Source organism: Sarcophilus harrisii, chromosome 3, assembly GCF_902635505.1.
Source record: "Sarcophilus harrisii chromosome 3, mSarHar1.11, whole genome shotgun sequence".
Taxonomy (NCBI): domain Eukaryota; kingdom Metazoa; phylum Chordata; class Mammalia; order Dasyuromorphia; family Dasyuridae; genus Sarcophilus; species Sarcophilus harrisii.
In genome coordinates this window covers 312,059,720-312,086,352 of record NC_045428.1, presented here as the reverse complement: position 1 = coordinate 312,086,352, position 26,633 = coordinate 312,059,720, and the positions used below count along the sequence as shown (strand labels likewise).

General features: G+C 31.6%; 1 protein-coding gene across 1 annotated transcript in view; it reads left to right on the top strand.

Annotated features, from left to right (window-relative positions):
- The window catches only part of COPB2 (COPI coat complex subunit beta 2), a 40,343-nt gene that overhangs the window by 391 nt on the left and 13,319 nt on the right, over window positions 1-26,633 (top strand). The window contains exons 2-13 of the mRNA XM_012544623.3: window positions 6,721-6,858; window positions 11,463-11,549; window positions 11,783-11,909; window positions 12,759-12,907; window positions 16,545-16,691; window positions 17,499-17,598; window positions 20,541-20,683; window positions 21,119-21,318; window positions 22,632-22,742; window positions 24,256-24,344; window positions 24,443-24,549; window positions 25,571-25,714. Coding sequence (XP_012400077.1) covers window positions 6,721-6,858; window positions 11,463-11,549; window positions 11,783-11,909; window positions 12,759-12,907; window positions 16,545-16,691; window positions 17,499-17,598; window positions 20,541-20,683; window positions 21,119-21,318; window positions 22,632-22,742; window positions 24,256-24,344; window positions 24,443-24,549; window positions 25,571-25,714 — 1,542 coding nt within the window. The remainder of the gene's footprint in view (window positions 1-6,720; window positions 6,859-11,462; window positions 11,550-11,782; window positions 11,910-12,758; window positions 12,908-16,544; window positions 16,692-17,498; window positions 17,599-20,540; window positions 20,684-21,118; window positions 21,319-22,631; window positions 22,743-24,255; window positions 24,345-24,442; window positions 24,550-25,570; window positions 25,715-26,633) is intronic.

Below are 26,633 nucleotides of genomic sequence, written 5' to 3'. Positions count from 1 at the left end.
CAGGGGACGGACGGCGAGCGGTTTAGGGGCGGAGGTTGGGCTGCAAGTGGGAGAAATGAGGTGTCGGCTGCTTTCTCTCGTGGGCAAATTGACCTCTCAGAGCCTCAGTTTACGTATCTGTGAAGTAGATATGATAATATCCGTAGTCTTCATCTCGAGGGGGTTGTTCCGAGGACCTAAAGAGGTAAAGTGAACAATGCGTTTTGAAATCTTTAAAGCCCTGAATAACTGTCAGTCTGCTGCTGGGTTTACTGGAGATGACAACCAGAGGAAAACAAGGATTGTACTGACTTAAGGCCATATAAAGCATAATGCCCTTTTCCAAAGTGTATGTTGGTCATTGAAACGGGTCATTTCCTAGAAGAAGATGAAAGTGACAGACAGTCATAACCATTAACAGCATGAAAGCACCTTAAAAGTGCTCATTTAGATTATTTTTTAAGTTACTTTTAGTCACTATAATACAAAGCTGGACACGAGTACAGAATATACTACCAAAAATAGGTACTTGATTGTATATACAGCACTTAAAAGGTTTAAATTTAAGTCAAGGACATTAAAACATTTTTATGTATGTAAAACACAAACTATAATAAAATTATATCTCCAAATCTTTTAAACTATAGTTTTATAATCTGAAGATGTTCAAGTATACATTTGTGAAGTGTTTTAAATCTATAAAAAAAAGTTGGGTATATAAAAACTTTTATTCATTCCTTATATTTCCAAAAGCAAAAATTGCCACTTTAATATCATTTGAGTGTCATTTCTCCTCAGAAATATTTTTACAAATATCTGGTGGCAACTGTGTTATTACACTCAGGGTTTCCATAAAAGGAAAAATTTCTTGCCTCTTAAAATGTAATGTTTATGCCATGTATAATTATTTATTTTCTTCCCTTATTCACTTCATAAAGCATAAAATGCATAGACTCATAGAATAATTTGGTCATGAAAGAATCTTAGGAAAAATTTAATCTTCCACATGAGGAAATATGGGTCAGAAAAGATTAAAAGATTTGTCTGGAGTTATACATTCAATAGCAACATCTTAGCGTTGGAAGAAATATAAGAAGAACCTGAATCTTTTAGTGTGACAACTCATCATTCAATCTGTATCTAAGCCCTTAAGAACAGCATTTAGTACTTAAGGAAACTACTTCACTTTAAGATAAATCTAATTCTTAGGAACTTTTTCATAATATTAGTCTCATTCTTTATAATTTCACCCCCTGGTCTTTGTTTTACTTTAAAATCACATAAACTTCATTGTATGATGGCATTTTAAATATTTGAAACAAATTTCTGCTAAATCTTCTCTAGAACAGTTTTTTTAGTAATTTATCAATGTCATGTTATGTCATGGTTATGAGTCATACCATCCTTTTCACCCTCCTTTAAATACAGTTAAGCTTGTCAATTTCCCACTTAAAATGTAGCATCTATCCATAACACAAATGTTGTCTATTGGTTATGAAAATGTAGTTTGATTCTGCTTTCTCTGAAGCTTTCTCTGATCCCCGTTGAAAATGTCTTTCCTTCAGGACCTCCCATAATATGTTATTTTATATAGACCACTTTGTAACAGTTTGTGTATTTTATTTACTTACTAGACTATAAACTCTGAGGATATTGACTTTGTCTTAAGTGATCGTTGTATCTCCCTTTGATGTCTTGAAAATATTTGATGCCTAATAAACATTTATTGAATGAAGGAGAAATTAGTGAATGCCAAGTATCACTAATGCTTATGATGGAGAAAGTTCCAAGATAAAATGCATAATCAGTAGTATCAGATACCGCAGAGATCAAGGAGGTTGATAACTAGGGAGAGGCCATTGGCAATTCATTGGTCTTTTATGACATTCAGAAGAGTAGTTTGGGTTAAATGATGAGATCTGTGGCCAGACTACAAGGGAGTGAGTATAAAGTTAATGAATGGTGGGGAAGTAGAGTCAGAGGTAACACTTCTTTTGAGGAGTTTGACAGTGAGAAGATTTTTTGTTGTTATTAAATAGGAGATAGCTCAATAGAATTGTTGAATGCCTAAATCCAAACAGTAGTCATTAATGATTAATATAGAGGTCTGTAGTAAGACCCCCAAGATTTTGAACTTGGCCAGATGATATTTTAAATATTTTATTAATAACTTGGATAAAGGGAAAGATGTCATCCCATATTTGTAGTTGACAGGAAGATAGAAGGTATAGTTAATCCATATTAGAGGACAGAATTGGGATCCAGAGGATTCTTAAACCAAATTAGAATATTAAACAAAATGAAATTAGCTGAAATTTTATAGGGATAAATAATAAAAAGTTAAAGCATTTCTAAGGTTTACAGCAAAATTGTTTTGCATAATCTCATTTAATCATCATTACAACCTCATTAGGTAAATACTAGAGTTACTATTTCTATTTTATAGATGAAGAAAATGAGGATATGGCCTTTAAACAATTTGTATAGGATCACCCAGTTGGTAAAGATCAGAAGTGGGAACTGAACCCATGTCTTCTGCTTTTAAGTCTAGAACTCAGTCCACTGTGCCGTGCGTCTTTCATTCTCAGTGATCATTTCCTTTTCCCGAGGTTTTCGTTACATGTATTTCAGCATCTAGTTTTTCCTTTTCTATCCAGAATCAGCTTCAGAATAGTAGTTGCTCTTGTTTTTATTCCCCTCCTGAATAATGTATTTATTAAAGCAAATCAAGAATTATCTGCTTGGCATTTTTGGCAGAAAGATCATGCCAGCAGATGTTTGGAAAGTTGAAGAAGGCAACTCATGTCTTACTGCTCCTCCTGCTAAATTATCTCTGATCTAGCTGAATTGGGTTGTTTACCTCTTCTGGTTATACATACTTCATTTTCTTGTCCCCATAATTTTGTTCATGTTCTTTATTCCTGAAGTTTTCTTTCTTTTTTTTTTTTTTTCAAAAGCTGTTTGTCACTGGTTCTTTATTCCTGAAGATTTTTTTCTTTTGATGGTTGTTCTAGAAAGACCAGCCAAAATAATCCTTCTGTCATGAGGCCTTCTTTGGTCTTTGCAGTCTATAATGAACTTTTCCTCCTTATACTTCTTATAAGGCTTTGTTTACATCTTTATTCAGTTACGTTTTATTTTATATTAAAGTTATTTCTGTATGTATTGTAACCCAGGAACTGTATATTACTTATGGTAACTCCTCCAGTGCTTAGCCCATTGCATATAGTAAGAACCTAATTTAAAAAATTGAAAAAGATGTAAAAAGGTTTCTCTATGAAGACTTCCATAGTTATTAAAGATATAATAAAATTAATTTCTGACAAATGGATTTCTGTACAAGTGGAATCCTTTGCACTTAGACTTTTTTTTTTTTTTAAATAGCTTTTTATTTACAAGATATATGCATGGGTAATTTTTCAGCATTGACCCTTGCAAAACCTTCTGTTCCAACTTTTCCCCTCCTTCCCCTCACCCACTCCCCTAGATGGCAGGTAGACCAATAAATGTTAAATATGTTAAAATATATGTTAAATACAATATATGTATAAATATTTATACAGTTATCTTGTTGCACAGGAAGGATTGGATTTAGAAAGAAGGTAAAAATAACCTGAGGAAAAAAAAAACAAAAATGCAATCACACGGTAACAGAAAGAGTGGAAATGTTATGTTGTGGTCCTTACTCATTTCCCATTGTTCTTTCTCTGGGTGTAGCTGGTTCTGTTCATTACAGATCAATTGGAACTGATTTGGTTCGTCTCATTGTTGAAGAGAGCCATGTCCATCAGAATTGATCATCATGTAGTATTGTTGTTGAAGTGTATAATGATCTCCTGTTTCTGCTCATTTCACTTAGCATCAGTTCACGTATGTCTCTCGAAGCCTCTCTGTATTCATCCTGCTGGTCATTTCTTATAGAACAATAATATTCCATAGCATTCATATACCACAATTTATTCAGCCATTCTCCAGTTTGTGGGCATCCCTTCAATTTCCAGTTTCTAGCCATTATGAAAAGGGCTGCCACAAACATTTTTGCACATATGGGTCCCTTTCTCTTCTTTAATTTCTCTTTGGGATATAAGCCCAGTAGTAACTTGTTCTATTTCTTTTTTTTAAATGAGACTATTTAATCAATTTACTTACTCCTCTGTTAATCTGCGCTGACTACATTTTTTTGAAGGTAGTCATCCATTTCACATAGGTTATCAAATTTAATGGCATAAAGTTGGGCAAAGTAACTCCTAATTATTGCTCTAATTTCCTCTTCATTGGTGGAAAGTTCTCCCTTTTTATTTTTAAGACTAACAATTTGATTTTCCTCTTTCTTTTTTCTAATTAAATTTACCAGAGGTTTATCAATTATGTTGATTTTTTCATAAAACCAACTCTTAGTTTTACTTATTAATTCAATAGTTTTTTTTTTTACTTTCAGTTTTATTAATTTCTCTTTTTAATTTTAGAATTTCAAGTTTAATATTTGATTGGGGGCTTTTAATTTGATCTTTTTCTAACTTTTTAATTTGCAAGCCCAATTCATTGATTTTCTTTTTCTCTATTTTATTCAAGTAAGCCTCTAAAATTTCCCCTTATTACGAAAATTCTTTTGCCTTTCAGAATATCAGATTCCAGGCCCTTTGATCCTTTAATGTGGAAGCTGCTAGATCCTGAGTGATCCTTATTGTGGCTCCTCAGTATTTGAATTGTTTTTTTCGGGGTGCTTGTAATATTTTTTCCTTAGTCTGATAGTTCTGAAATTTAGCCACAATATTCCTTGGAGTTTTTATTTTGGGGTCTCTTAGAAGGTGTTCAATAAGTTCTTTCAATGCCTATTTTTCCTTCTGATTCTATTACATCTGGGCAGTTCTCTTTGATGATTTCCTGTAAAATAGTGGTTAGGCTCTTTTTTTGTCATAAATTTTAGGAAGTCCAATAATTCTCATATTATCTCTCCTAGATCTATTTTCCAGTGTGTTGTTTTTCCAAGTAGATATTTAACATTTTTTTCTATTTTTTCATGTTTTTGCTTTTGCTTGACTGATTCTTGATGTCTTGAGTCATTCATTTCTATTTGTTCAGATGAGTTATTTTCTTTTTCCAATTCACAAATCCTACTTTCCTGGGAATTTTTTATCTTTTCCAATTCACAAATTCTGTTTTCCTGAGAGTTTTTTTACCTTTTCCAATTCACATTTCAGGAAGTTGTTTTCTTTTTCCACTTTATCAAATTTTTCTTTTAGTGAGTTATATGCCTTTTCCAATCTCTCTTGAAGAGCTTCTCTTTCCTTTCCCAGTTTTTCTTTTAGCTCTCTTTTAAGTTCTTTAATAATTTCTTGTGTGATGGGGACCAGGTTACATCCCCCTGTGGGGTTTTATCTGGAGACTGCTGTTAGTCTCCTCAGGGTTGGAAATCTGCTCTCTTTCTGTATAAAAGCTATCTATAGTTAGAACTCACTTTGCTTTTTTACACATTTTTTAAAAGGCCCTCAGGGTCTGCCTTCAGGGCAAGGAGGTTACTAGCTTCCTCTACAGAACAGGGACAAATGAATAGTAGCTGTTCTGTGAACAGGCTGTAAATAGTGACTGTGCTCCGGAAGTACCACTGCCTGGGAAGAGCCCACTTCTGCACAGCTGCGCTGTGGTACATGCTGAATCACTCCCGGTGGTGGGTGGGTATGGCCAAGTCCTATGAAACTCTGGCCTTTTTGGGGTACACTCTACCTTTGGCTTTTGTGTAACTTCTCTGCTGATCTATTGCTTTGCAACTGAAGCAGAGTAGCCAACCTGTGATGGTAGAGTCCTCCCTGTAAATTCTCTACCCTGCGGGGGTCCTCTCAGTCAGAGCTGGCCTCTGTGTTCTGCCTCCCTGCCTGCAATGGCCTCCCCCCGCCCAATCAAGACAGACCTTTTCTGGTGATCTTCTTCTGCTGGTAATTTGTTGCATTCCCAATACTCGTGGATTCTCCCATCAAGCACTATTTCAGAGGCTGAATTTGGTAATGAGTAAGTGAGGGTTAAAGGAAGTTTAGAATGCAGTGTGTGTGCTCTTCACCATCTTGGCTCCGTTGGGTTTAGATATTTTCTTTTAGGTTGTTGTCCAGAACTAAAATACCATAAATCTTGTATGTCATCAGCATTAGACAGTGGGAAAGTTAGATATGAACAAAATTTCAAATAAATTTTTAGTCCATGTTCAAACCTTATTTTGAGAGGCATATGTTATAAGTTCTAGATTAAAAAGAATCAAAAGTACCAAAACCCGAATGGTTTCATATAACCTCATGTTATTACATTTGTCTCTTAAAAATCAATTTCACTTTAAATTGTTTAATTGTTTTTACTAAAGCAATTGTATTATTTGGACTTTTCATAATCAAAAGAACTCATTTGGAATTTAATATTATTTGTACTATTTAAATAACAGATTTTTTTTGTTGTTGTTTTGTGAAGACACAAATTTTAGAAGCATAAAATTACAAGAGAGAAGGAGGATTACTGGGTAAATGGTTAGGCTTAAGATTTGACCATGTGAATATTTTCATATATTTTTACTTTCTGTGGTAAGACAGAAAATATCAAGATTAAACATGAAAATTTTTCTGAATTTTGGTATGGTGAAGGAAAAAATTAGTCTTATACTAGCTAGATTATACTAGAATTTTTATATAAGATGGACAACTTCTTGAAAAAATGGTTGCACTTTATTCACTTAATTTAATGTTTTTAATTTTTCCTTAGCCTCTTAGACTTGATATCAAGAGGAAGCTCACTGCTCGATCTGATCGAGTCAAGAGTGTTGATTTGCATCCTACAGAGCCATGGATGTTGGCTAGTCTTTACAATGGCAGTGTCTGTGTTTGGAATCATGAAACACAGGTAAGGATATATTTTTAGTGTACTAAGTAGAAATAAAGTACTGTATTAGTGTGAATTCAGTGTAAAAGTGAAATATATATATATAGTTAATGTCTCACAATGAATTGTCAAAGTTGTTAAATATACATATGTTATTTAAGAAAAATTTCCAACAATCTTAAAAATTAGTTTTACTGACTTAGTTATTATGTAATATCTTTGGGTCCTGTAACCAAACATATAGGATGTGGAACAAGTACAGCCAATTCTTGATCATATACACATGGTTATCAGTTTAGTAGATTATATGCCTGTGCTTATTGCTATATCTAACCTTAGTCATTCTTGAGTGCCAATGGCAACTACCTGGGTATTTCAAACTATATTTCCCTAAAGAACCTCAAATTCTACCTGTCCAAAATTGAATTCTTCACCATACTCACCCTAATTCTGAATTTACCTATTTTCATAAATTTCCCTAACTACCATCTTTCGCCACCTAAGTTTGTAACTCCTTACTTTCTTTTATCCCACATATCCAATCATTTGCTAAGTCTTAGTTCCATCCACCAAAGAATCTCTTGAATTGATCTCCTCTTCTCCACTTATAAGACCCTTCATCTAAGTTTAAGCTATTGTTGTGTCTCTTCTGTGAGGAGAAAAATTGTCTCCTAATTAGTCCCCTCACTTCCAATCTAATTGGTACAATGAACACTGGATTTTGAGTCAAGAAAACTTGAGTTCTAAATCTATTTTAGATACTTATTAGTTGTTGACCATGGTCAAATCACATAATCTTTTGAGATCTCAGTTTCCTCATGTGTAAAACAATGATTTTAGATTTTAGAAGTTTTGTCCTAGCTCTGTCTGTTATGTTAATTATTTTCCTTACCAGGCCTTCCATACAGTTCCCAGAGTAATTTTCCTAATGGGGTAGATAATGTTGCTCTTATACTCATTTGATTCCAATGCTTTTAGTATAATGTATAAACTGTTTAATTTTTGTTAAACTCATATGTTTACCTAACAATTTCGAATTTAATTATATTATATATTATATTGTTGCTCTTATCATTTATATGTTTTGCCTGCTTTTCTGTTTCGTAATTTCCTTGAGGGTAGGGGTGTCCTTTCAATATCATTCAGAGAACCATTTAGGCATTCAATCAATCTCTCTCTCTCTCTCTCTCTCTCTCTCTCTCTCTCTTTTTTTCTCTTTTTGCTGAGGCAGTTGGGGTTAACTGACTTGCCCAGCGTCACACAGCTAGGAAGTAAGTGTTAAGTGTCTGAGGCCAGATTTGAACTGAGGTCTTCTTGACTTCAGGGCTGGTGCTCTATCCACTGCACCACCTAGCTGCCCCCCATTCATTATCTCTTTAATTGGTCTGTGTTGCTTGATTAAATTTTTTTCAACTCTTAATGAATTTCCTACTCCATTGTCCTTACCAGTAGGCTTTTTTGCATTTTTTTGTGTCACTTTTGATGTCTCATAAAGCTGCTGTTTTGACTTTCCTTTTGCTCTGCTATTTCATTCACTGAAAATACTGTGATTGTAAAAGCTATTGAAGATTCTCTTCCCTGTCCATATCTTTATATGATAATCTTTTAGAGAATCATCTTAGTAGAGACAGTAAGTCTAAACTTGTTTATATTTGCTCTGTAGTATCTGCCATTCAGCATAGTTAATCTATTCTTTGCAAAAATTGTTTTTGCATTTTTTTTTTTTTTTTTTTTAGAAATTGTGTTTGCTTTTCCCTTGAGCAAATTTCTATTGCTGTTTGGCAAAAGAAGATTTGAGAGAGAACAGTTTGATTTTTTTAGTATTTGTAGGGAAAGTGTTTCAGAGTAAAACTGAGGAAAACACATTTATCATTGTTACACCTATTCCTTTCAAAATCATGTCTTAAATTTCTAGTTTGTTAGCTACATACAAGTCTAGTTTTAGTGATTTTGAAATAATACCCATATTGACACAATGAATCCAATATTTCTTAATATGGAAGTTTAATAATACAAAGGATAATTACATAATAGTTCTTATTATTTTGGCTTAGGAAAAGTAAACTTTTAAAAAATCTTTTTTGCTGGTGTAAGTAAGGCTACTTAAAAAAATATTTTACTTTTTCTAAAGTAGTGGCATCTGAAAGGACCAGTACTCTTATATTCTGCTGTAATTATTTTTAATGGAGTAATGTGTTCATAGGTTATTTTTCATATGTTATTTGAATAATTATTCAATTATATAATTATTCAATCAATTCAATCAAATATTCAATCAATTATAAAATTAAAATTTTTTTAATTCTATAACTGATTTTTGGTAAAGAGTGCTCCAAGATGTTGGTAAGTTGTTAAGGGAAATGAGTTGCTTTTTGAATTGTCATAGTTCAGCAATGGTAGCTCATGAACTTAAGAGTTGTATGTCATTTTTCATTAAATATATGTTGTCATATATACATATAGTGTGACACTCCTGGCAGAACTGAAAAATAGGTTTACTAAGATAGAATTTGGTATTGTGGAGAAGTAGTGTCAAATTCAGATAGAACTGGACCCTTGCTGACTATTTACTGATTTGGAAAACCACAACTTAACATTATGTTGTATTGTAATTTTGTTTCTTTCTAAAACATTTCCTAATTACATTTTGATCTGATTTGAGGAGTTTTATAAGCGAATTTGACACATCTCTTATAGCAAACTCATTAAATTCAGTTATTCCTGTCCTGTTGCTTGAAGAAGGACCCAAAGGAAATGTATTTTGTTAAAAGCAAATTATCTGTTGATGCTTCTTTTATTAAAATGGATTTAAAAAGTACAACCAAAAAATGTGTTTTTGTTTGTTTTTTAATTTTAGATCTATATCAATCAGAGAGTACTTTGGAAAGATACCCATGCGCATTTTAACCTAAATACTTAATTATTTCATCCATATCTTCATATTCTATATATTCCATTGATAAAACAATATTGTTCAGGAATAATCTTATTTGTGAAAATATTTACTCAAAAACTTTGAAGAGGAAGAATTCTTAGGGATGAAGTTACTTAAATTCTAACTATTTCTACAAAATAGAAATTAAATATGTTTTAATTTGTTGTTCAGTTGTTTCAGTTGTTTTTGACTCTTTGTAACTGCATTTGGAGTTTATTTGACAAATATACTGGAAGGGTTTGCCATTTCTTTCTCCACCTCATTTTACAGATGAAGTCGAAGCAGATAGGGTTCAATGACTCAGTGGAGGTCACTTAGCTAGTAAATGTTTGAGGCTACCTTTGAATTCATATCTTTCTGACTCCAGACCCTCTGCTCTATCTTCTACACCACCTAGGTGCCCTGTTGCTTTAATACTATTTGTTATATATGGCAACAGAGAAACCACATTAGGACAGATCATGATATATTAAAATAGTTGAAAGTTTTTTTTATTTATGTTTGGGAACTCCTTCAGATATTAGATCATTACTATTCTCAACACTTTCCTTTTATAGGAATCTTTTATCTAGAAAGAATTGTGGGAATAAGGAATTTGGCAATCAGATCTTAGTTTTTTCTGGCCAAACTTTAAAGGATTTATATACATATATTCTTGAAGAACTACCTGTTAGATATATTGAAATCTTTAATTTGCATTTCCCTCTTTTTCCAGACATATTTTTAAAAGGAGGCAAGAGATACTCCTATGAAAACAAATTTTGTAGTTTTAAGCAAATTGTCTTTGTTAGCAAATATGAAAACTGTTTGCTTCATTAAATGCTAGCTCATTTTAATCAGTTAAAATAATATTTAAATGTTTAAAATACCTAAAATTTTCCCTAAATGTCATCTAGTACAAGGAACACATCTTTATAGATTAGGACATTACTATATTTTTTGGTTTGGTGGTTTATAGTAAATGGTATCAAATTTAATGCTTTCTTTAATTTATTGCTAAAATTAAAGGGCAAAATTCATCACTTGTATTACTTTATGTATTAGTAGTGAGTATTGAAGAATAAAGAATATTTAATATGATATTGCAATTAACTTCTATGATGCCTCATTTTTCATTACTAACCATTTCTTATTATAAAATTAAATTTATATAGATTATTGTTCTATTCATGTAGGTCTAAATCAGAGGTGTCAAATTGGCAGGAGAGGAGTGTAGCTGGAAGGAAGAAAATAGAAAAAAAGACACTCCTGTGAGGCCCAATCAGGTTAAAATATAATTGAGACCTAATATATCATAACTGAAAATTTAGGTTCTCTGAGGGTATTTTTAGTTATTAATAAACTTTAATTATGTTTTCCTCCCCTCCCCCCAATTACATGTTAAATATTAACAATAAAACGCAGATAATGTTAATTTCTGGATTCTTAATACTGCCTGCAGGGATCGTTTCTATTTAAATTTAATACCACTGATCCAAATCATATCAGATACGATGCACTTGACAAACATAGGAATCGAAGATAATTGATAAAATTAGAATGTTATTTAATGTATATATCCTGCATATTTTGTACTTTTGTCATTTTTGTTCTATTGTAATATGGAATTAACAGTGTTCATTGTTTCTAAACTAGCAGAGGTTACTTTTCAATTTATCACAACTTCATTGTATTTCTTTTTATTTTTAAGACTCTGGTAAAGACATTTGAAGTATGTGATCTTCCTGTTCGAGCAGCAAAGTTTGTTGCAAGAAAGAATTGGGTGGTAACTGGAGCAGTAAGTAGTCCAAGTTTTTGAAAGTACTTTCCTTTCCTTTTATCATTTTCTAAATTTGTTGACAAATATGTAAATAATTTTTAGAATTTTTTTCCTCTCTTTTTTAAAATTAGTTAAATTTTTTAAAAATTTCAACTTTGTAACTTGTACCCATAATAAGGCTTTTGTTCAATTTACTTAATAAATATGATATCAGTACTTATTTAGAATTTTTTTGTTTCTTCTATCTCTAGGATGATATGCAAATTAGAGTCTTCAATTATAACACCTTGGAGAGAGTTCATATGTTTGAAGCACACTCAGACTATATTCGTTGTATTGCTGTCCATCCAACTCAGCCTTTCATTCTAACCAGCAGTGGTAAGACATATAATGTCCCATTTTATCATCCAAAATTCTCTAGGTTGTTCGTTGTCCATTCACTAAGAAACCTTGTTCTTCTACTGCTATTCTAATGGAAATTTCTAACATCCACTAGCATATGGAGTGTTTAAATCTGCTGACTGCTTTTGTGTTTTTCATGAAATATCAGTTGTGTTTAGGATTTGAAAAGTAATAGTTGAAACAGTAAGACCCGAAGGTCTGGTTGCTCAGATGTCCGCCAAATAGAAAACTCATTTACATACCGATTAGTGAAGTCTTGGCAGATTTCCCCTTCCCAATCAATTTTACTTTTGTAGTTAGATTATCTTTGCTTATTAACATTATGCACAAAACAGCAAGTCTTTTGGAGCCAAATGTAAAATAAATATCATAAGACTGGTTATAGACATTTAAAACATTTAACAATTAAGATTAAGATAAGGGCATTAATGATTACTTCTTTCGTATTTTAATATCAATATCTTTTTCATCATAAGAGCCATTTCAGATTCCTGCAGAGCTAATGATATCCTCTAGTCAATTATATTGAACTTTAGCCTGTAATCATATTTATTTCTCTTAGTTATTATTACTTCTTTCAAATGATTATTTCTTTAAATTTTCTCAGAAAAATCTTATACTTGCTTATATTATTATATATAATTTACATATGTACTTTAAAGAACTAGTTTTTTTTTTTTTTTATTTTTCTTCTGTAGTTTGCATTTTTTCTACCATTTTAGAATCATTCAGTAGTAAACTTTTAAAAGACTTTTGTAAGGACAGTGACTACAATGTAAACCATCTAGTAATTTGAAATATTTTTCTTTTTTTTTTTTAAATTAGATGACATGCTCATTAAACTGTGGGATTGGGATAAAAAATGGTCTTGCTCACAGGTGTTTGAAGGACATACTCACTATGTCATGCAGATTGTCATAAATCCTAAGGATAATAATCAGTTTGCCAGTGCCTCTTTGGATAGAACCATCAAGGTACAGTAGACATATTTGTGTTAATTGTGTTTGTTAATGACTTTTAGATGCTTCACTGTCTCCATGGAGGCTAAATTAATTAGCATTTCAAAAGTTCTTCTCAAAAACTAATTTTGAAGTCAAATGTATCCTTTTATTTTAAATCACAATCATATACCACAACTTATTCAGTCATTCCCTAAGTGATGGACATCTTCTTAATTTCCATTCTTTACCAGCATAAAAAGACATACTATAAATATTTTAGAACATACATGTTCTTGTTCTTTTTCCCTGGAAACAGACCTACTAGTGCTATAGCTAGGTCAGCTAGCTTTTTGGCTTAAAAAAATGATCACAACTGAAAGTTTAGCTTTCCTAGAATAATTCCCCACTTCTATGATTAGGACCCATCTCAGGGTTTTATCCTCTCTTCCATTCAAGTTCTCTAATATAGTAGAAAGAATATGGGATTTAGAGCATTTAGACATAGGATCAAGTTCAATCTCAGCTGTTCAGTAACCATGTAACTGGTCAAGTGACTTAACTTTACTGAATGAGTTTTATTATTTGTAAAGTAAGAGGATTTTAATATTAGGTTCTAACATTCTGATTTTCTTCTCTTCCACCCTCTTTCTATTTTTCCTGCTTTGTAGTAAAGAATGAAATATTCAAATTTCATTTCTGGACTTTATAATTCTGACTTACTAGAAACTATATTCACTAAGGCCACAAATTTTAAGTTGTTGATATATTTTTGTATCCTCTATGGGCCCTCTGCAATTATCTACTGAATGAATGATTTATTTATATCTCTCTATTCTGGTATAAACTTGATTGAATACTTCCTCTTCTCTTTTGTTAATATTTGCTTCCTCAGTTCCCTTTTCTTTTCTTTAAATGTAACTACCTAAATTCATTTAGTGTTAGTTCTTACAGCTGTGACTTTAGGAATGTTGAATAACTTGGATAACTTACTTACCTTTCATTTAAACATCTAGCACAACTACATTTGTCAATATAATGTGCAGGTTATATGCAAAGGAGCAAATGATTATCTTTCCTGAGCTCAATTTAATTCCATTGTTTTTGTAGCAAGCAATCTAATGTTAAACATCACCTCCCTCCCTGCCGCCACCCAAATGCTTGTCTCTATCTATTCCTAAATATTTTATTTTATCCTGAACTTAAGAAATAAAACAAGCATTTCCATAATGTGAAATAGAAAAAAAGATGATTGCACATGAAAATGCAAATCTATTATGTATAACTTGCTGTTCCTTTTAAATATATAATAAAAGTATCATATAACTTTCCTTTTCTTCTTCCACCCCCATGACTATTAGATACTTATATGTGTAAATAATTTTAAATATTATTTTGTTTATCAATTCTTTCTCTACATTCAGATTGTGTCTTCCTTTATTGTTCCTTCATGATTATTTTGGGTGTTTATAATATGACTGTTACTATTGTTATACTATTATTATCTTACACTAATAATTTAAATGAGTATTTTATTATTACTGTGATATGCTAATTATATAATATAAAATCACTTAGTTGATCAATCTTAAAACAATATTGCTATTACTGTATACAATATTCTCTTTACTTAAGCTTTTTTATTATTTTGTTCAAGTCTATCCATGTTTTCCTAAAGTCATTGGGCTTTTTATTCTCTTAAAACAGAGTATTATTTCATCACAATCATATACCATAGCTTATTCAGCCATTCCCTAATTGATGGACATCTTCTTAATTTCCATTCTTTACCAGCATAAAAAGACATATTGTAGAACATACAGGTTCTTGTTCTTTTTCCCTGGAAACAGACCTACTAGTGCTATTGCTAGCTCAAAAGGTATAGATAGTTTAATAACTCTCTGGGCATAATTCCAGTTGCTCTCCAAAATAGTTGGATCAATTCACAGTTTGATCACAGAGAATTAGTGCTCCAATTTTTCCACATCTCCTTCAACATTTATCGTTTTCCATTCAATCATTTTAGCCAATATGATAGTTATTTTAATTTGCATTCCTTCATATGACCTGTTTTGATTTTTTCATTGGAAAACTACCTTTCCTATCCTTTTTGACTATTTGTCATTGGGGAATGACTCATATTCTTAAGGATTTGACAAAGTTTCTTTATATGTTTAAGATATAAAACCTTTATCTGAGAAGTTGTTTTTAATATTTCTCTTCCCTCTCCCCATTTTCTGCTTTTCTTCTGGTCTTGGCTACATATGTCTTATTTGTATAAAAACTTTTTAATTTAATGCAACCAAAATTATTCAATTTAACACCTCACACTACTCTGTCTCTCTTCATTCATTAAATTATTCATGTATCTACAAGTCTGATAGTTAATTTTTCATTTTCTTCATAGTTTCTTGTAATACTTCACTTTATATCTTCTTCATATATACATTTTTACTTTATCTTGGTAAATAGTGTAAGATTTTAGTCTTTGCCCAATTTCTGCTAAATTGTTTTCCAATTTCCTTCCAGATGGTTTTTTTTTTTATCAAATAATGAATTATTATTCCCAAAACATAAGTTTTTATACTTGTAAAACACAAAGTTACTATAGTCATTTGCTTATGTAAATTCCTTATCTATTTTGTTTTAGCCAGTTGCAAATAGTTCTGATTATTGCCTTATAAAACAGTTTAAGATCTGGTGCTGTTAAATCTTCTCTTTTATTTTTTCCTTATTAGTTTCTTTGATATAATTGACCTCTTTTGTTCTTCCAAATAAATCTTTTTTGTTACTTTTTTATATTTGGTAAATTACTTTTTTGATAATTTTAATTGGGATGTTATTGAATATTTAAATTAGTTCAGATAAAACTTATTTACTAATTTGACCCTGCCTACCCACAAACAGTATTTCTCTAATTACTTAAATCTGATACTATTTGTATAAAATGTTTTGTTTTGTTTTTTTAATAATTTTGTTCATGTGAGTTTGTTTTGGCAGATATACTCCCAACTATTTTATACTGTTGAGAGTTGTTTTAAATGTGGTATCTTTTACTTTCTCTTCTTGTAGAGTTTCATTTGTGATATCTAGGAATATTGATGATATATATGGTTTTGCTTTTATGTCCTGCTACTTGGCTAAAATTATTGTTTCAACTAAGTATTTAGTTGAGACTTTGGGATTTTTCAACTATTTCACATAATCTGCAAAAAGAGAGAGTTTTATTACCTTATTTTCTAATCTTATTCCTTCTATTTCTTTTTTTTTCTCTTATTGCTGTTGCTAGAATTTCCAATACAGTCTTGAAATCTTGAATAATATTAGTGATAGTAGGCATCCTTTTTTCTTGTAGAGGCATCGTCTGATCTTACCAGGAAGGCTTCTGGCTTCTCCCTGTTACAAATAATGCTTGCTGATGGTTTTAAGTAAATGCTTTTTATCAATTTAAAGAAAAATTCATTTATATCTATATTTTCAAGTGGTATTTTTTAATAGAAATTAATATTTTACTTTATCAAAAGCTGTTTCTGCATTTGTTGATAAAATAATATAATTTTTGTTTTGTTTATTATTGTTATAATCTTAGGAGAACAATTCTTTTACAATCCTTTAGTATAAGTAACACTAGATTCTGAAAAGTAAAAGCAAACATTTTTTTTTTTCTTTGAAGGTATGGCAGCTTGGATCTTCCTCACCTAACTTTACTTTGGAGGGACATGAGAAAGGCGTGAACTGCATTGATTACTATAGTGGAGGTGACAAACCATACCTCATTTCAGGAGCAGATGACCGCCTTGTTAAAATATGGGACTACCAGGTATAATTTTTTCATTACTTAAAGTGCTTCATATTTAATTAGTTTCTTTTCATTTTTTACTTAAATATTTTACTGAAACTTTGACCTGTTCAGTTTCTCATTTAATATAACTTTGAGTTTGTATGTAAAGTACTCTTAGAAAAATCAAGACAGAATAAGACAAAAACAAAAAATGTTTTTAAATGTAAGAGGTAAATATATTTTTATATTTTCATTGAATCAGAGGAACAAAAAGATTAACACTTTTTTTTCACCTTCATTGACCTTGTGGGCTCTTCAAGACAAGAATTAACAAAACAGAAGAATGCTTTTGTTGTGTGGGCAGAGATAGTATGCTTTCTTTATGCATGTCACTTCACTAATCATTGAATTGTGGACATTATTTCCTTTTCTCTTCTGCTTCTGTGATTTTCTTAATCACACATCCATTTTCTAACTATCATGTTGACAGATATTCAGAAGTGATTAATATGTGTCCTTAAGATTACAAGTTGTGAACATACTTAATATTTGGACTTATATTTAAACTTATTTATATAAGTCCGTAAGCCTACATATTAAAAATGACATAATGCTATTTTTAAGAGACCACTAAAGTATGTTAATGTACAAAGAAAAAGGTTATTATTATTGGAATGTAGCCCAATGATATTCAGCTGGGAACAAGAATCTTTTTTTTTCTCCTCTTTAAATAGATATTATTTCTTTTTGCATTCGGATATGCTATAGTTAGATTTTGTTTTAAAAGATTTTATATCACGTTTTTCTACAGACAAATCAGTTTTCTTTCTATTCATAACATTACAGAATAAAACATGTGTACAAACACTAGAAGGGCATGCTCAAAATGTGTCTTGTGCCAGTTTTCATCCTGAGTTGCCAATCATCATCACAGGTTCAGAAGATGGTAAGTTTTTCCTATTTTTAAAATTATTAAATGGATGTATAAGAGGAAAATGTTTCTGCATTGTGGTTGATATCTTGATATTTTATTATTGCTTCAGTATTTTGCATAGAGGAAGCACTTAATGTGCTTCTAAAATTTAATCACATTGAATTATACAGTTCTTAATTAGATTATAGTTAAATTATAATTTTGATACATTTGGATTCAATTGTAAGTAGAAATAGGATGCTGGTATTGATGAGGCCTAATCTCATTTATTTACTCTATGCATATTTATTAAATGTCTCTTGTGTACTAGGCACTGTGGGTAACATGAAGAATTAAAAAAAAAAATCTCTATTCTCATGTTGCCTGCTTTCTGATATTTCAATAAATTCTTTTATTTCATCAAATGTAGATCTATATTCTAGTTTTCTTGATTTTCTGTGGATATCCATGAACACATAATTTGCTTATCAGTTCTCTATCATTGCTGTTCCCTGATTGGTAATTTTTTTTCCCATTCACACATTTATCACATGACACCCAGTACACAATGATGGGGAGATAAAATAGTCAAACATAAATGTTATGCAAGATATAATCTGGAAATACAGTAAGGGAGGTATAAACATAAGAGAAAGGAAAGATTGCTTCTGAAATTGAGGGTAGCAGATTTCATTAGAAGAGAAAGCATTTGAACTGAACCTTGAAGAGTGAGTAGGAATTGAAATCCTTTAGGAGGAAGGCAAAGGTGTGAGCAGGTACCATTGAGTTAGGGGACTTCGGGTTATTTTGAACAACAGCAAGTACACTTAGACTGAGAAAAGATTACATGGAAGGAAGGAAAGAGATAGTTTGGAACCAGATCATAGTGGACCTTAATTGCCTGGAAAAGGAGTTTGGACTTTATTTAGAGAGGTAGTAATTGAGGAACCATTGTGATTTTCATGAAGATTGTATGTGATACTTTCAGAACTATAGGAAGATGAATTTGATAGCTCTAAGGTGAATTAGGAGAAGAGAGAATTGGTGTAAGGAAACTAGTTGAGCTCTTGTATTAGTTTAAGTTAGAAGTAATTAGAACTTGAACTGAGGTGGAACATTGTATAATGAAGAAAAGGGCATATACAAGAAAATAGGATTTGATGAATTACTGAATATGTAGGATGAGAGAGGGGAGTAAAGGAGGAATAATAGAATCATAGAAATAAAAGGAATTTTAGGGGTCAGTAGAGTTCACTTGAAACACAGATCTTCAAACCAATATATAGCTAATCTCTTTATGAAGACCTTCAGTGATGAGAATTTATTCTCTTGCTAAGTCAGCTCATTCTGCTTTTGGTCAGCTGTAATCAGAGCCATTTTCCCATATATTGAACTGAAGTTTGCTTTCCTATACTTTCTACCCATTGATCTGCCATTTGGGGTAAAGCAAATTATGTCTTTATGACAACTCTTTAAATATTTGAATACAGCAATTATGTTCTCTCCTCCACTTTACCCAGACTAAACATTCCCTGTTCTTTGAGCTTATTCCTCATATGTGATGATTTGCACTCTACTCATCATCATCCTATGCCCTACAGGATGTTCTTCTGCTTACCTAGGTCTTAAAATTCAGTGTCAAGAACTGTATATAACTCCAGATGTGATTTAACCAACACAGAAAGTAGTGGGAGAAGGCTTCTTTTGTTTTAGGTTTTGGATTTTTAACATACTAAAAGGATACTTAGGGAAGTCTGTTTTTTAAAACCTCTAAGAAAATTTTATACTTTTTGTTTTATATAAACTTGTTCCCTGCAGGTATAGTATTATCATTAGTTTCTGTCTCTTCTTTGAATATGTTCCCTTTCCTTTTGATTTAAACTTGGCTGTTAAACATTTTTCATTAATTTAATAAATACATTTTGTGCTCAAGAACTTTATTCTGAAGTTAGCCCAATCTCACTTTTCTTAATTATCTTTACCTTAGCTAAATAGACTATTTAGCTTCTAGCTTTTTGGAATATCGGTTTGCCTAAGCTGCATGGAATATCAGGTATAAATTATTCTTTTGGCTTCAAATTCAAAGTAAAGAGTATAAAGTGAGGATCACTTACCATGTTTAAGGAAATTTTTGTCTTTCTCATAATTATCTGGATGAATTTTGAATAAAAAAATTCAATGTGCCAATGAGACATCTAGGTAAAGGTTAGCAGAGACTTAGAAGTGTTGACCTGGAGCTCAGGAAAGAAATTGAAACTGGAAATGTAGATTTGGAGTTGTCCACACAATGTTAGTAATTGAAGATATAGGAGTGGATGAGATTATCAAGTGAAAATGTAGAAAGAAGAAAGCCAAATTTACTAAATCTTTGAAAATTCTAGCATTAAATAGGATGTGAGAAGTAAAGGAATTTCAACAGTGAAGACAGGAATGGTTAGTGATATTGAAGGAGAACTATGAGATTACAATAGGCCAGAAAAGAGAATTTCAAGAAAAAAAAAAGGATATCAGCAAACTGCTAAGAGAGAGTGAGAAAACTGACTGTTTGAGTTGCCTTTGGAAACTTTCTCACACTGATAGTTATATTGGCCTCAATCATTTTCTAATTTTATGTAAAAATTTCTTGTATGATTTTCTTTTATTTGCCTCCATATTTATTTATTTAGAAGCAGTTGGGCTTAAGTGACTTGCCCAAGGTCACACAAGTAATAAATGTTAAAGTATCTGATACCAGATTTGAATTCAGGTCCTCCTGACTCCAGAAGTGGTACTCTAACCACTGTGCCATCTACCTGCCCCATTGCCTATATTTTTAAAACAATTTGTAAAATATATCCTAAAAGTCCAGTTATTAAAATGCTAGGAAATAATTCTTATATGGGGTGAAAGATTTTTTTTTTTGATGCTACTGACCTATATATGAAAGTTTTTTATCAAACATTTAAGCCAAAATTAATTACCTCATTTGTTTACAGGAACAGTTCGTATTTGGCATTCAAGCACCTACCGTTTGGAAAGTACATTAAACTATGGAATGGAGAGGGTGTGGTGTGTGGCCAGTCTTAGGGGATCCAATAATGTTGCTTTGGGATATGATGAAGGCAGTATCATCGTTAAGGTATTCTTCTGTAATTATTCCATATAAGTCACTAAACTTAAGGAAAAGCAGTTGTCCTTTTTATTTTTTTTAATAGTTTTTCAACTTGTTAAACTTTTTTTTTTTAATTTTTTTAATAGCTTTTTATTTACAAGTTATATGGTTATATGCATGGGTAATTTTACAGCATTGACAATTGCCAGACCTTTTGTTCCAATTTTTCCTTCCTTCCCCCCACCCCCTCCCCTAAATGGCAGGATGACTAATACATGTTAAATATATTAAACTAACTTTGTTTAAATAGAATTACTTCTATAGAAACATTAAAATTTTAATGTGGAGGAAGGGAAATGAAGCACTCTGTTAAATGAGAAAAGAAATGAATGTTTTTGGTGGTGGTTTTTTTTTTTTTTCTCTTCACCTTTTGCTGCTAAGATTAATTTATTCTTCTTCTAGCTTGGCCGAGAGGAACCTGCTATGTCCATGGATGCCAATGGAAAGATTATTTGGGCAAAACACTCTGAAGTCCAACAGGCCAATCTAAAAGCAATGGGAGATACTGAAATAAAAGATGGAGAAAGATTGCCCCTTGCAGTAAAAGACATGGGAAGCTGTGAAATATATCCTCAGACTATTCAGCATAATCCTAATGGACGGTAAAACAGTCTTTTCTCCAAATTTGTATAAAATTATACAATATGATTTTGCATGTATATATTGAATCTAATATTATTTTCCATCGTTTGTATATAATCCTCACTGTCCTTTCATCTCCTTCAAGGCAATGTTTATTCCTCCTACTTTATCTTTGTATGACACAATCCTTATCATTGCAAGAAAAGCAAGTTTAGACTTAAGAACATGTATCTTAAGGAAGTATTTTGTAACTGTTCACCTGCTTTGAGCTTGGGATTTTAACTTCTCATTTTTTTTCTTACTGTAATTTACAGTACTACTTCATTTTGCAATCTGAAGTATACATTTATATTTAAATATTTTTGAGTACTTCATTATAGCATGTGCTATGATACATATTTGATTTTTATAATATGATCTTTTAGTAATGGGATTTTCAACTTGAAGTCATTTCTTAGAGTGTTTTCTCATTTCTTGAGAATCTGATAGAATATGCCATATTTTGAATGTCTTAAAAAATTTGTATTTGCAAATATAATTTAAAAAATGCTGATTTCTTAGTCATGCAAAATTTAGAAGTTTCCCAGACCAAATATAACTCTGAACATCCTGCATATATTTAATAAATATTGGTTTAATTTAATTGATAATTATTTTGTTCCATTTGATCTATTTCTTTCTTCCTGGGTGGAAAGAACAGAGTTATTATAATAAAATTTTATAGCCATCAGCTGCCTACCTGTAAACTTGGGTTTGTTAGTATTCACTAGCAAAATGACAAAAAATAAAACTGAATTGTAACTGAAGACCAAAGTCATTCAATCATTAAGCATTTATTAAGTGCTTAAAATGTACCCGGCACTGTACTGTTAACTCAATTAAAAGAAAGGCAAAAAATCTTCTGCCCTCATATTGCTTACATTCTAAGGAGGTTAGGAGTGAGGGAACAACACATTAAACAAGTGCACTCTAAGTAACTATCTAATAAAAGATAATCTTAGAGAGAAAGACTTAGCATTGGAGGGAGACAAAGACAAGCACCCTGCAGCAGGAGCCATTTTAAAAGATGGAGGTGAAGAGCTCCAGGCATTATAAGCCACCAGTGTAGAGAAGCAGGGATGACAGTGCAGTATGATGGGTGAGGAACAGCCCACTGGCAGGCCAGCATAGCTGCATTGCTGAAGGAATACCAGGGAATAAGAACACTGAAAAAGCTAGAGGGAACCAGATTGCGAGGAGCTTTTAAATGTTAAAGGAGTAGATTTGAGCATATTTCTTTTTTACAGAGTTATAACACCTGAGCATTATCCTCACTGACTTCTTTAATTCCTAGATTTGTTGTGGTGTGTGGTGATGGTGAATATATCATCTATACAGCAATGGCGCTGAGAAATAAGAGCTTTGGTTCAGCCCAGGAGTTTGCCTGGGCTCATGATTCTTCAGAGTAAGTTCTGGTATTATAACACTGGCTAGTTGCTTCCCACATTTCTGTTCTGATTGTTTAATTCCCACATTTCTGTTCTGGTTGTTACACTAAAGAGTTATATGAGGCCACTCTCATGACCTGCATAATTTTTCATGAAGTTATCTTATTGAAGCCTTACAACCACACAAACAACATACAGGCACAAAAATACATACATATACCACACTTTTTAGGTCAAAGAACTTACTACTGTCAGTGAATCCTTGGGTTGTGGAAACTGTCTATTTAATTTCTAGCCATCCTAATAATGTTGGGGTTTTTTGTTTGTTTGCTTTACCAGAGTTATTTTACTTCTTTGATGGAAACTAAAATAGGAACTGAAGTCTTTGAATATTTCTTTGATGTTGTCTTGGCTTAGTTCTAGTTTCAGGAGTGTTCTTCTTGACAGTTCCCTTTTTCATGAGCTGTTCCACTTTTTTTTTTTTTTAATGAATTAATTTGTTTGTTTATTTTAACACATCTTGCTTTATGAATTATGTTGGGGGAGAAAAAGGGCAAAACCATGAGAGAGATTAAAAACAAAAACAAACAAACAAACAAAAAAAATGAACATAGCATGTGTTGATTTACATTGTTTCCTTAGTTCTTTTTCTGGAGGCAGATGGCATTTTCTGTCCAAAGTCTATTGGGATTGCTTTGAATTGCTGAACTACTGAGAAGAACCAAGTCTTTCATATTTGATCATCACACATTCTTGCTCCTTTTGTTAGGAAGGCTAGAAATTAAGTTTCCACAGTCCAAGAATTCAGTGACATAGTAATAAATTCTTTGATCAAAAAAGTGTATTATATGTGTTTATATGTGTGCCTGCATGTTTGTATGCTGTGTGTTGTGTATGTAGTTATGTAAGGCATCAATAATGTATTCCTGGTCCTATTTGTTTCACTCAGTATCAGTTCATGTAAATCTTTCCAGGCTTTTATAAAATCAGCTTGTTCATCATCTTTTGTAGAATAACGTTCCATTATCTTCATATACCACAACTTATTCAGCTATTCCCCAATTGATGGATAGATAGCAACTTCTTTTCCAGTTCTTTACTATCACAAAAAAAGCCGCTATAAACATTTTTTTGCACATGTGGCTCCTTTTCTACCCTTTATGATTTCCTTATGATACAGACCCAGTAATGGCACTGCTGGGTCAAAGGGTAGCTGTTCCGCTTCTTAAGGTGGGGGGAATAAAAGGGAGAAGGAACAAAAACAGAGTGAGCATTTGTATAACTCCTATTTTGTGTTGCACATTTTGCTAAGCAGGTTGCAGATAGATTGATCAAAATGTCTCCAAAACTAAATCTTAATTTATAATTTGTTTGTTTTATAACACCCATTCTCATCTTACTGTATAGCTAGTTATCAAAGTATATAAATAGCTGACTTCTTTCTAGCAAACAAAATACATGTGGTTTAGAAATACTTCTGATATTTAAAGCTCCGAACATTTAAGTTATTTTTTTTATTTCCCCTTCCAGATATGCAATAAGAGAAAGCAATAGTGTGGTAAAGATATTTAAGAACTTTAAAGAAAAGAAATCATTTAAACCTGATTTTGGAGCTGAAGGTAAGTATTGTTTGTGTACTATAGATATATCTTTTATTTTTCTGGAAAATTTACCTATTAAATTTTTTTTTTAATTATAATTATTTTGTTCTTTGTAGGTATCTATGGAGGTTTCTTATTGGGAGTCAGATCTGTAAATGGCTTAGCATTCTATGACTGGGAAAACACCGAACTGATACGCAGAATTGAAATTCAGCCCAAACATGTAAGTTTTACTTCAGATGCTACTTTTTGAAACATTTTATCTCTAGCAACTATATTAGCCTTTTGAACATTAGAAATGCCTTCATATGTATGTGTCTCTCTCCCATTGGGGATAGCACAGTGCTGTGTAAGCTGGGATTCAGTAAATATTCACAATGTTGATAAAATAAAATGGATTTTGATAGAATTGTAAAAATTATAAAATGACAAAATGCAAGGTGTTATCCACATTGTGAAATGTCTTCAGTATTTATTTTTATGAATTTCTTTTTAAATAAGTCACATACTCACAGATATCACAGAATTATAGAATTTAGAGATGGAAGGAAAGTTTTCTAGTCCACAGCTATCAAACATGTAGTCCACAGATTCACAGAACTTCTAGAGGACAAACCAGAAAATAATTGGGAAATATTTAATAAGATAAATAATAATACAGTAAGGCATAGATATTACATTTTAAAACTGTCATTATGCTACATACAGGGATCCTTATGTTTAGATTAGTGATTCCTGTTTGTGTTCTATTTGAGTTTAACGTCAGTGATTCCACTCCCCAGTGCATTTCAAAATCCATATTCATTTAGTCTCTACTTGCATTCTTGCAGAAATCCCTAGTCATTGAATTGTGCTGTTTTGTTGGGCGACTGTAATTGCTAAAAAAAAAAAAAAAAAAAAAAAAGACATATCAAGAAATAGTCTGCCCCCTTGAACTTTAGTATCTATTAATCTTAAGTTTTGATTTTTCAAGTAATACAAAAATAAACATATTTCCTATTTTGTCATAAGACTTACATTTAGAGGTAGCTATTATTTCTCTTAATTTTTTTTTCCCTAGACTAAACACTATTTTACTTCTGCTACCATTAATCCCCCAAATACTCATGCTTTTAAAATATTAATAGAATGGATTTATAATCTCAGCATCTTAAAAAGTGTGAGGGTGTTTTTTTTTTTTTTTTTAACTAATATGTATAGTCAGTTGCTTTTGTATACAATTCCATAACTTTTTTATTTTGTAGATCTTTTGGTCTGACTCTGGTGAACTGGTCTGCATTGCCACTGAGGAATCATTTTTTATCCTTAAGTATCTGTCTGAAAAAGTTTTAGCTGCACAGGAAACACATGAAGGTGTTACAGAAGATGGCATTGAAGATGCCTTTGAGGTAGGTAATTACAGTTAATATTGGGATGAAACTAATAATAGGAATACAGTTACATTTTAAAAATGTTTATTCTTATAATACAGTCAGTCTTAGGTGCTTATAGTAGTTTTAGCATAAACTTTGTAAACTAAACTCTTGATTTAAGGATTAGGTAAGTACCTATGTCTAAAAAGTGACTCAGGAGGTTTTGAGATTAGAATTTTTGTACTCATTCTTAGATTTTGCAATTAGATAACTTGAAATAATCTTGATTTTAAAAGAACATATTGCTGTATAACTTGAATAAATATAAAATTATTTAGGCAAAACAATTATAGATTCAAGATTATAATGAACCTAAAAAATCTTCTTACCCAATCCTCACTTGAGCAAAAATCCCTTCTACATCATTCTTGACAAATACTCATCTAGTCTTTGGTTGGAGAACTTCAATATTAGGGAGGCACTGTTTTTTAAGACAGATCTTTCCATTTTTTGTACAGTTCTAATTTTTATAAATTGTTTTTTTTTTAAATAATGTCAAGCTAATCATTTCTGTACTCTTCTATAGCTGCTATATTCTGCTTGTTATTCTACTTTCTAGAGCAAGTAAACAAGTTTAATCCCTCTTGTATGTGACTTCATTCACATACTTGAATCACAGAGTTTTAGGATCAGAGAGGGCCTCAAAAGGCCATCTGAACTAAATTGTTGCTCAACATGAATCTTTTCTAGACTATAAATGGTTATCTAGCCTTTGCTGTGAGAACTCACTTCTTCTAGGGGACAGCAATTTTTGGCAGGTCTAATTGCCAGGAGGCTTTTTCTTTACATCAAGCCTAAATTTGATTTTGTTCTACTTGTTTCTGTCCATTGGAGTCAAATTATACAAATGTAATCCCTCTTTGACCTACCAACCTTTCATTAAAAAAGTAAAGAG